The sequence below is a fragment of the Notolepis coatsorum genome, assembly GCF_963971535.1.
Source record: "Notolepis coatsorum genome assembly, chromosome: 12".
Classification (NCBI taxonomy): domain Eukaryota; kingdom Metazoa; phylum Chordata; class Actinopteri; order Aulopiformes; family Paralepididae; genus Notolepis; species Notolepis coatsorum.
The window spans coordinates 30,662,816-30,675,173 of record NC_140176.1 but is presented as its reverse complement, the minus strand read 5'-3'; the positions used below and the strand labels follow the sequence as shown (position 1 = coordinate 30,675,173).

The 12,358-nt window shown below is 42.7% G+C and overlaps 1 protein-coding gene across 1 annotated transcript in view; it reads left to right on the top strand.

The window, feature by feature from the left end:
* The window catches only part of nhlrc2 (NHL repeat containing 2), a 32,684-nt gene that overhangs the window by 10,201 nt on the left and 10,125 nt on the right, over nucleotides 1-12,358 (top strand). The window contains exons 5-7 of the mRNA XM_084326497.1: nucleotides 2,635-2,756; nucleotides 5,402-5,531; nucleotides 12,153-12,246. Of these exons, the coding sequence (XP_084182623.1) occupies nucleotides 2,635-2,756; nucleotides 5,402-5,531; nucleotides 12,153-12,246 (346 nt within the window). The remainder of the gene's footprint in view (nucleotides 1-2,634; nucleotides 2,757-5,401; nucleotides 5,532-12,152; nucleotides 12,247-12,358) is intronic.

Here is a 12,358-nt window from a genome sequence, read left to right as displayed (position 1 = left end):
ACTGTTAGAGACACAGCTGGAGGGTTAAACAGCACAGTGACTGTTAGAGACACGGCTGGAGGGTTAAACAGCACAGTGACTGTTGGAGACACAGCTGGAGGGTTAAACAGCACAGTGACTGTTAGAGACACAGCTGGAGGGTTAAACAGCACAGTGACTGTTGGAGACACAGCTGGAGGGTTAAACAGCACAGTGACTGTTGGAGACACAGCTGGAGGGTTAAACAGCACAGTGACTGTTAGAGACACTGCTGGAGGGTTAAACAGCACAGTGACTGTTAGAGACACAGCTGGAGGGTTAAACAGCACAGTGACTGTTAGAGACACTGCTGGAGGGTTAAACAGCACAGTGACTGTTAGAGACACAGCTGGAGGGTTAAACAGCACAGTGACTGTTAGAGACACAGCTGGAGGGTTAAACAGCACAGTGACTGTTAGAGACACAGCTGGAGGGTTAAACAGCACAGTGACTGTTAGAGACACTGCTGGAGGGTTAAACAGCACAGTGACTGTTAGAGACACAGCTGGAGGGTTAAACAGCACAGTGACTGTTAGAGACACAGCTGGAGGGTTAAACAGCACAGTGACTGTTAGAGACACAGCTGGAGGGTTAAACAGCACAGTGACTGTTAGAGACACAGCTGGAGGGTTAAACAGCACAGTGACTGTTAGAGACACTGCTGGAGGGTTAAACAGCACAGTGACTGTTAGAGACACGGCTGGAGGGTTAAACAGCACAGTGACTGTTGGAGACACAGGCCGGTGGTGATGTCAGCAGGTGTCTTACTAAGCACTTTTTATTTTACACTTGGGACTAGAGTCTGTCCAGTCAGCTGCTTGCTGACCTTCATGAAGCTACGTGGGGAGGACATTGCAGTGGGTCTGACTTTTCTTGGCAGTTTTTATTGATTTATTTTACATAATTTCTTTAGTTTTTCTTTTTCAAAACAAACAAACAAACCACAAAAACAAAAACTATAGAAGTAGAGAGAAAAAAAAGCAGAAGGATAAAAACAGCAGGCCCAGAGCTCAATAGACAAGACAACACGGCATCAAACATTATTAATGAACTTAACCATATCTCATATAAAAAATCTGAATCAGAAAGGTCTTCATTGCCATGTAGTTTAAACACATACAAGGAATTTGATTTGGTCGTTTTTGGTGCGACATTAACGGACAGACAATTACGGTAGAATAAAATAAAATTGAATATAAACTAAATTAAAATAGAAGCACAATAGAATAGAATAGAATTATACAATAAAATAGACCAGGGCTGTACAATTGTGCACGATGTGGTCAAGTATATACACTAATTAGAATAAAAACAACAATACATTGGGATGGAATATTTTGCAGGGCTGTGCAATTGAGCAATAATGTGCAAAAAGTATGAACAGTGAAGTTTGAACAAGTATGAAGGGGGGGGGGGGGGATTGTGAATTATTATATACTTACCGGTATATTATATACTTTGGTACAATGCTGCTACAATGTTTTCTTTTGTTTTAATTTGACTCCAAAACACATTAAGGTGGCCATACATTGTGTCTACTGTGGGTGAGTGACATTGATCAGCAGCAGAGACATTCACAGACAGGCTCCTCCTTCTAACCAATCAGAGAAGCTCAAACATAATTTCATCTGAATAAACATGTTTAGTGGTTGGTTCTACGTGGTCCTCATTCACAGTCCAGCAATGAGGTACATTGTAGCTTCACCAAAAAACAATGCTGATTTATTTTGCACATAATCTCATTTGACTTTCTTATGGTTGACTTTCTCTTGGCTGACATTATAATAACTTTATTTATTTTATTTATTTATTTGTATAGCCCCTTTCATACAGGGATTGCAGTTCAAAGTGCTTTACACCAGTAAGAAATAAGACATAAAATCTGTGTAAAACAAGCAGCAAGAGCAAAGCATAAAGTGGGATAAAATAATGCAGATATATTAATCAAATCATTATCAGAACCTCACATTCCAATATGCTTACAAAACATGATAAAGGTCAGAGTATGCACCCAGCGGATAGTGGGACATAGAGATAAAAGTAAAAATAACAGCAAGGGTAAAATGAGCAGACATATAAAATCAGTTTTTCACATTAGGATCTAACATCCCAACAGGTCATCTTGTTTATGGTTTGATTCAGTTTTAGTAGAATAGAAAAGACATGAATGATGAAATGAGCACATAAAGTGCAGACATACTATAAAATCAGTTTTTTACTAATAGAGTAAAATAGTGCAGTGCAATAAAAATTATAATAAATAATAAAGACACCAAGACTTGGTCTGTAAAGCCTTTCACATTTCCTGCTCACGGTCCCAAAACGTCCCGCCTATCTGTGGGAAAACAGTAATTGACTAGTACGGATGTCCAGCCTCGGATATATAAAATAAAACAGAATAGAAACATTAAAACATAGAGAAATAGACTAGTGCAATGTCAATCACAGAGAAATAGTGCAGTATAATAGTGTAAAGTCAGTCAAATGCTTTGGTAAAAATGTCTAACGTATTGGCTTCCCTAATATTGTTTGGTAACGTGTTTCACAGTTTTGGGGCGTAGTTTACAACGGCTGCATCACCGATCTTCTTATGACTGTAATCTTATGACATTACAGGGCCTGAGAGCGGGATGCAAAATGGCGACCTATCAGAGGCCTCTTTCAGCTCCCCCCAGGGCGTGGCTATCGCAGGTGACATGGTGTACGTGGCAGACACTGAGAACCACCTGGTTCGAAAGGTGACTCATCTACATACCCAGAGAAAACAAGCCTCTAAAGCATGAGCTGCTGTCTGTCTGTCTGTGTACCTCTGTGTGTCTGTCTGTTTGTCTGTTTGTACCTCAGTCTGTCTGCTTGTGTGTTTGTCTGTCTGTCTGAACCTGTGTGTCTGTCTGTCTGCTTGTTTGTTTGTTTAAGATAAGATAAGATAAGATATTCCTTTATTGATCCCCTTGGGGAAATTCAGGCATCATAGCAGCATGGGGGGGAGGGGGGGGTACATGTAGTAAAACAACACAGTATACAGGTAGTAAAAAACAACACAGGCAGTGTAAACAATTTGATCAATATGGTCAATATAATTTACTATCTGACTAGCTGAGGAATATTCACATTATTCACAGTGTCACATAAGGTGCAGTATGCATGAGGTAGTGTTATAATTTACTATCTACTGAGTATACATTATTCACAGTATCACGGTATCCACTGAAATATACATTATTCACAGTATCACAGTATCACAGTATCTACATAGGGTGCAGTAAGCCTAAGGTAGTGTAGGTTGTCCTCCTTGGGTTCCTATAAGTCCCAGGTCAATGTCTGGTAGCAGTCGCTGTCGCTGCCCCCTGTTGTGGAGCATTTGTATGTCTGTCTGTACCTCTGTGTGACTGTGTGTCTGTCTGCCTTCTGTCTGTCTGTACATCTGTGTGACTGTCTGTCTGCTTGTTTGTTTGTTTGTTTGTCTGTAGTCTATACCTATGTGTGAGTGTCTGTACATCTGTGTCTCTGTCTGTCTGCCTTCTGTCTGTACCTCTGTGTGTCTGTCTGCTTGTTTGTCTGTCTGAACCTCTGCGACTGTCTGTCTGTTCGATTGAATTGATCGATTGATTGAAAACTTTATTAACAGATTGCAGAATGGGTACAATACAGTACGGCTCAATTATACACACAATTGTTAAGGGGATGAGAACCAGAGAAAGACTTTTGTATGCTTGTTTGTCCATCTGTAACTCTGTAGGTGTGGGGGGGGGGCGGCGGTAACTGTACATTGGATTATCGACGAAACCTTACTTTGTCCCAAGAAGAGGGTCTCGTGTATTATTGGGTTAGGACATTTACTGTACATTGGAGGGGGTTGGGTTAGGACATTTACAGGGGCCAGTTTCGAATTGCAGTCTCCCGAAGGTGCTCTTTGAGAGTGGTTTTGAAAGTGGGTAGTGATTCACATTCCTTTACAGCTGTGGGTAGGGCGTTCCACATTGATGTGGCACAGTGGCATAATTGCGAAACGTGTTTAGTCCCTTGTTTGAGCCGAATCTGGGTTTAACATGATTTGTGGACAGGGCGGCTAGGTGGTGTAGTGGGCAAGGCACTCGCCACCAGTGTGGAGACGCTAGGATTCGCGTGTTCGAATCCAGCTCTCCACATTGTTTTCAGTTTAGCTGGTCGTCCGCAGTAATACACATTGGCCGTATTACGGGGAGGGAAAACTGAAGGGTGGGGATCGAACGTTGTGAACAAGCGACTCCTACAAGTCGGTTGGTGCGCCTGCGCAGTAGAATCAGGAAGTGTCGGGGGCAGCGTGAGCCTCCCACGCGTTACTCCTCGACACTGAGAGATCGAGCTGCGCAGGTGAAAAGATGCGACTGCTGTTACCTCAAGTACCGGAGGGGACTTGTGCTATGTATGACTTAGTCCACATTGCAGCCGGCTTGTGGGAGGCAAGAAACAGCGTTCGTGACAGGGGAGGGTTGAATTGGATGATACGAAATTGGGATGGGAGAAAATATAGAAAAATGGGAGAAAAAGTGGATCAAAAAAAAAAACATGATTTGTGGAGCTCCCTCTGGTGTTGTGGTCGTGGTATTCACTGACCTTTGGGAAGTATTTTGACATGTGGGTACCTTAGTGGTGTAGTGTATCTTGTAGACCAGGCCCATTGCAAGTTGCTGTACTCTGTCGTCTACTCTAAGCCATCCTAGGTTGTCAAAGTGGGCAGGGGTGAGGTGGGTTCTAGGAGTAAGGTCAAGCAGTAGCCTGACCAGTTTGTTTTGTGATGTTTGTAATTTTGTTTTTAGCGCCTTTGAGGTGCTTTGGTACCATGAGGTGCAAGCATAGTCGTAGTACCCTTGAATGAGTGCTCCTGCCAGAGTCTTCAGGGTATTCTTGTTTACCAGAGAGGAGATCCGGTACAAGAATCTAGTTCGTTGGTTGACTTTTTTTGATTACATTGGATGCCATTTTGTCACAGGAAAGATTTGCCTCTAGGATGGAACCTAGGTATGTAATTTCATCTTTCCTTGTGACAATATTGTCACCCACTGTAACTGAGAAGCCGTCGGTCTTGCTGAGTTTGTTATTTGCGACTGTCTGTCTGCTTGTTTGTCTGTCTGTCTGACCCTCTGTGTGTCTGTCTGTCTGAACCACTGTGTGACTGTCTGTCTGCTTGTCTGTACCTCTGTGTGACTGTCTGTCTGCTTGTTTGTCTGCCTGCTTGTTTGTATGTCTGTCTGCTTGTTTGTCTGTCTGCTTGTTTGTCTGTCTGTCTGTCTGTGTCTGTCTGTCTGTCTGAACCTTTGTGGCTATATGTCTGTCTGAACCTCTGTGTGATTGGCTGTGTCTGTCTGAACCTCTGTGATTGGCTGCATGTCTCGTCTGTCAGATTGACCTGTTGGAAGGACGAGTCAGCACTCTGGCTGGAGTTGGTGTTCAAGGCACAGACAAAGAGGGCGGAGCCATGGGACCCCAACAGCCAATCAGCTCACCTTGGGATGTGTGCCTTGGTACTGCAGGTGAGTCATGAAAGGATTGTTCACTATTACATAATGGTTGAACTTGAGCATGACACGAGAAATAATGATCATTGATTAATATATACAGTATATGTATTAGCTTTGGTTTTCATCTTGCATTAACACTTTGATTACCACTGGTGAACATGGTAAAACGTGGTTAAATGCCAGCACCCACTTCAATGATACCGTTGTGAACGCATAATCTCTGTCTTAAATTATGGCTGTGTCTAATCTGCCCGTCGCTTATCAATGACTTGTTTGCAGTCAACATTGTCGAAGCGGATTGTTTTTTAATCGGTTCATTTCCGTTTTATAGCATTTTGAAAAGCCCTCGTTTTTCACAAAAATATATAGATTCCGTGATAAACGGCATTTACTAGAATATTCTGGCATACACAAAAACGTTGTCATTTTTCGGCCTATTTATGAATCGTTTTCAAATAAACGCTAGATTATCGATAGTATATGTGTACTTATGCACGCTATAGAAGCTATCTGAAAAGTATATTCTCTCATTTCCTGATCAGTGAGCACACACACCACACACACACATATATGGGACACGTTGATATATCTGTGAAAAAAGCTCTGATTACCCCAAGACTGGTAAAATAGATTCCTTACCTCAGATCAGATGTTATCCAAAAAGATTATTCCAATTCCTGATCGCCATTCCAAATATCGATCGCGTTTATTGATTCAGCGTTGGGTGCTGGAAATACATAATCCACGCTGTTCTGAGGGCCGGCGATCAACTTGGGTCTCTTCAGTTGGCTTGACGGAAAAGTAAAATGAGGTAACTGGCCCCCCCCCCTTCATCAGTCTAAACTAATGGGGTGCAGTTACACAGGGAGAGATGATAGGGGCGATATCTTCCCAATTGAGCTCAGAGAGACTCTGCAACACTAGCGTGAGGCTCGATTGATGAAATGTTAATTAAAATCACCAATAAAAAAAAAATACGACAAACAAGCGCTATATAGCGTTGCCGGCACTCAACTGGCGGCATGAACTAATGACAAAACGCGTCGCTGGCACTCAAAGTGTTAAGAGTAATAAGTCAAAAATTCTCACACCACACAAACTAAAACCCCTCCCGACCTCCCTTTCCCAAACCGTTCATTCATACAACAATTTTTTTTATGCTGCATGATCATGTATACATTACATTCATTATGTATTATTATGTAGTATTATGTTTAAATATCAACATTATCTGGCCATGCTCAGTAAATGAGAGAGAGCGAGACACCTTTTCCAGGTGAGAGGCATTCACTGGTAGGGGGTAGGTGCGCGAAAGTTACCATAGCTCAGCGTATAGTCACGGTGACCAAGTGCGTCCACATTTTTATAGGATTCTATCACATTTTCATAACAATAGCGAATATTACTTACCCTGCGCCGTTTTCATTGGGGTTTCTTACAAATTAACAATGTTTTGTTTGTCCTTTATATGCGGATAACATTCAAATCTTAAATTGTACCATTATGTTCCCGTTTTAGACAACAAACATAATGCTAATGATGCACTTTTGTTAAGATAATTAGTTTACCATTCGCGGTCACTGTACTGACGTTGCATTAATAGTTTACCGCTGTTCAGATCGCGTCAAAGAATAGACTCGTCCCAGTGACCTGTGACCTGTGCTAACGCTCTTGGGAAATGTATTGTTGTAGTTTTCAACATTTTCACCTTTTAATTTTAAACCAATGCTGTCATCTACTGACAACAGAAAGTGTTGTGTAGCGTCACCTTGAGAGGCACTTCCGTATACACCGTCGCCCAAAAGACATTCTAGAGATTCCCACTTTTTACTGGGAATGGGGCGTGGCCGTATTTGGTCCCAGACAATAAGAGTGGCTGCGATTGGTCTACGTTCCGTTATGTGTTCGGGAGACTCGGGTGCATACAAACCTGATTATGATCATGTCTCTACCACAACCACAGCCCAAGCTGAGAGTGAATTACGCGAAGGGGAGCATTATGGCAGGAGACTTATTTTTACAGAAAAGAGTGAGGCGCGGGCGGAAGTGGCAATTTTTCAAAATAAAATACCCGGAAGACTAATGAAAATAAAATAAATTTCCTTTTAAACAACTTTATTCTTTCTTTGCGGCCCGGTACCAAATGATCCACGGCCAGGTACCGGTCCACGACCCGATGGTTGGGGACCTCTGCTATAGAGCCTTCTCTCTATACTCTGTTATGCGCAAGTTTACAGACTTGCGGAGCACATACTGGAGTAGCCAGCTTTTGTGCGACGGAGAAATACACTTTCAATTGCGACAGAGAGATCATCTCCCGATTCAGATGCAATTTAACACTTAACTGTTTCAAAGATATGAATGTTTCTCTGCATATTTTCACACCGCCAACAAAGCACTGGGCCCGTTGTCTCGGAATGGATTTTGGTGCGTCTGCTCTCCTCTCATTTCTGTGCCTCTCCTCTCCAACACCAGAGACAGAAAGTACTTAGCCAGTAGCCACTCCCCTCCGACACAACTGTCGTTTTTTTTCACACAGCGAGGAAAATAATACTGTCGGACAATCTAACAATAATTAACACATTTACAAGTCGTATTAAGTTTAGCAAATAAGGAGACATATAGAGAACATATAAAAATCGCCAATATCTCCATTTCGACCTATTTCTGAATTACATGACATTTGGGGGTTTTCTGAGGAATCGTGAGCTCCTTAACAAGACTGGTTAGACTGCCGGGTCACATATACATACACACTTGCGTTTGTGTGTGGCATGCACAACTCAAGTGCAAGTGATGACATCATATGAATGTGGATGACATAACCGTCTCGGCCAGTCCTTCATGCCAGCGGCCATCAGGCTCCACAACCATGGGCATGGACTCTTCAGCTGGAGAACTAACGTCTGCAGAACAAAAAAACTAGGAATGTCTGACTCTTAACCACCAAAACCTGCACGGACTACAACGTATGATGTATATCTATTAGTGGTGGGACTCGATTAAAAAAAAATTATCTTACATTTATTGAAACAGGATCACATGGCTTCCTTGCATCCTTGCACCTTTACTGTAGTGTGTGTGTGTGTGTGTGTGTGTGTGTGTGTGTGTGTGTGTGTGTGTGTGTGTGTGTGTGTGTGTGTGTGTGTGTGTGTGTGTGTGTGTGTGTGTGTGTGTGTGTGTGTGTGTGTGTGTGTGTGTGTGTGTGTGTGTGTGTGTGTGTGTGTGTGTGTGTGTGTGTGTGTGTGTGTGTGTGTGTGTGTGTGTGTGTGCGTGCGTGCGTGCGTCTTGGCCAGGTCGCTCTTGGAAAAGACACTTGCTGTAGCTTCTAACATTAATACAGATATCTGCAACTAAACTCTTAATTCATCTTTAATTACATTTTGACTTGGCAGAAAGAATTTGAGATCAAGTTAATGGAAATGCAAATATGTCCAATCAGCGTTGATGGTAAATGTAATCCATTGAAGGAATACATCCCTCATTGCGTGTTATATTGACTGAGGAATCTCAGCTAACAGAGCGGTGCTGGTAGGATGTTAGTACTTCAGCAGTTCAGGACCTGAAGTTGTTCCTGATAAGCACAGTCCCATTAACAAGCTATTGTTAGACCTGTTGAACACACATCATTATGAACACAAACACACACATCATATGAACACAAACACACATCATATGAACACAAACACACACACACATCATATGAACACAAACACACATCAACACAAACACACACATCATATGAACACAAACACACATCAACACAAACACACACATCATATAGACACAAACACACACATCATAGACACAACTACTGAACTGAGACTGTATGTGATACTGACCAGGCATAAAGCAGCTAATGATCAGTTTAATCACACAACGTGTTATGAGCACCATGGTGATGAGGCATGAAGCTAATGATAATCACACAAAGCTTATTAGTCTGTTTAATACAAACAATCTGCATTAGCCATAATGAGAATGTGGCTGACGTTGGGTGCGATAATTATTTAAAGTGACACATAATATGGTAATGAAATTTGCAAGCCTAGAGAAACCGCCCACATGAGAACGCTGAGGTTGATTGATTGAAAACTTTATTAACAGATTGCAGAATGGGTACAATACAGTACGGCTCAATACACACAATTGTTAAGGGGATGCAGACCAGAGAAAAACTTTTGTCTTGTTTACATCAAGGTCCCCCATTTTCAATTCATAATGACATTAATGACATACGCAACATACAGATATATATCATGACATTTCTGACAATACATGACATACAGGTATACAGTACTGTTACATTTGTGACATACAAGATATGCAAATATACAGTACTGTTAAACAGAGATCCTAACAGATAATATATACATACGAGGGGGAGGAAACTGTACATTAGGAGGGGGTGGGAGGGGGGGTTTGGACATTTATGGGGGCCAGTTTAGAATTGCAGTCTCCCGTAAGGTAATGGGCGATGGGACCTCAGTCCCAGGCTAATCAGTAGGTCTACAAGGAGCCCAACGTCTGGAATCTGCATTTTGATTGGCAGTAACAATTACAGGCCGTTACGTGGCTCATGAGGAGTCTACTCTAGACATCAGCTGTAGCATGCTGCTCAGCGCTAGTGTCATTTATTTCTGATTTTGTTTTATTGTGTTTTTATATTAAGCTGTAGTGTAAAGCACCCTGTGCTGTGAAGGGTGCTATATAAATAAAAGTCATTCATTCATTCATAAAGAGGTAGATATCAGCTGTAGCATGCTGCTAGCTCAGCGCTAGTAAAGAGGTAGATATCAGCTGTAGCATGCTGCTAGCTCAGCGCTAGTAAAGAGGTAGATACCAGCTGTAGCATGCTGCTAGCTCAGCGCTAGTAAAGAGGTAGATACCAGCTGTAGCATGCTGCTAGCTCAGCGCTAGTAAAGAGGTAGATATCAGCTGTAGCATGCTGCTAGCTCAGTGCTAGTAAAGAGGTAGATATCAGCTGTAGCATGCTGCTAGCTCAGCGCTAGTAAAGAGGTAGATATCAGCTGTAGCATGCTGCTAGCTCAGCGCTAGTAAAGAGGTAGATACCAGCTGTAGCATGCTGCTAGCTCAGCGCTAGTAAAGAGGTAGATACCAGCTGTAGCATGCTTCTAGCTCAGCGCTAGTAAAGAGGTAGATATCAGCTGTAGCATGCTGCTAGCTCAGTGCTAGTAAAGAGGTAGATATCAGCTGTAGCATGCTGCTAGCTCAGCGCTAGTAAAGAGGTAGATATCAGCTGTAGCATGCTGCTAGCTCAGCGCTAGTAAAGAGGTAGATATCAGCTGTAGCATGCTGCTAGCTCAGTGCTAGTAAAGAGGTAGATATCAGCTGTAGCATGCTGCTAGCTCAGCGCTAGTAAAGAGGTAGATATCAGCTGTAGCATGCTGCTAGCTCAGTGCTAGTAAATAGGTAGATATCAGCTGTAGCATGCTGCTAGCTCAGTGCTAGTAAAGAGGTAGATATCAGCTGTAGCATGCTGCTAGCTCAGCACTAGTAAAGAGGTAGATATCAGCTGTAGCATGCTGCTAGCTCAGCGCTAGTAAAGAGGTAGATACCAGCTGTAGCATGCTGCTAGCTCAGCGCTAGTAAAGAGGTAGATATCAGCTGTAGCATGCTGCTAGCTCAGCGCTAGTAAAGAGGTAGATATCAGCTGTAGCATGCTGCTAGCTCAGTGCTAGTAAAGAGGTAGATATCAGCTGTAGCATGCTGCTAGCTCAGCGCTAGTAAAGAGGTAGATATCAGCTGTAGCATGCTGCTAGCTCAGCGCTAGTAAAGAGGTAGACATCAGCTGTAGCATGCTGCTAGCTCAGCGCTAGTAAAGAGGTAGATACCAGCTGTAGCATGCTGTTCACCGCTAGTAAAGAGGTAGATATTAGGGCTGTCACCTTTTTTTTAATATATATCGAACTATCAATGGAACCTGGCCAAATGTAAACTGATAGACTGTAATAATGTGATCAAATTAAAATGTATATGAATTCATTAATATCCAGGCGTCTGCTTTTCTGACTGCTGAGCACAGCAGAGGCTGGGGCTGAGTTCATCCAAACTGATCACATCATATGGGCACAAAGCTCACTACAGGAGCTGTGTCCACCATTATGAATAAGAGGATCTCTGTCATCCTGTCTATTGTGACATTGATCGCATGGGGGGGGGGGGGGGTATATTAGATCATTCTGATCCTCAGTCTCCTGTCCGCAGTCTCCATTCTCATCCTCAATACGTCATTATCAAACACCAAAGGAACATTAGGACCATGAAGACCCAACTAATCAAGGCTTTAACTAAACAGACAACGGGTTGCTTCGACTAAGTCATCTGATCTGTAAAATAGGCGTTCTGGCCTTGCTGATTAAAAAAAAATCCCATAATGGTTGTTAGGCAAATGACTGGACAACATCTTCCTTGCTCTCTCCTGCTTTTCAATCTCACTCACTCTCACTCAGTGTTTACAGTTAGAGTTCCTGCGCTGTTACCCAGTGCTGTTCACCAGAGGCAATGCTTCCAGCAATGTTTCCAGCTTCTAACCTTTTTGCATTATCGTGTGTGTGTGTGTGTGTGTGTGTGTGTGTGTGTGTGTGTGTGTGTGTGTGTGTGTGTGTTCAGGGGGAGAGCAGGGGAATGTGCTGTGGATAGCCATGGCCGGCTCTCACCAGATCTGGGCTCTATTCCTAGAGGATGGCAAACTGCCCAAAGGAAGGTGAGCGATGAGCAGGTCATCACCATGGTTACCATGGCTACACCACCACCACCAACAATCCCTTCCTCTCACGTGATTGGTTACTGTATATTAAAATATTATTGTCAATACT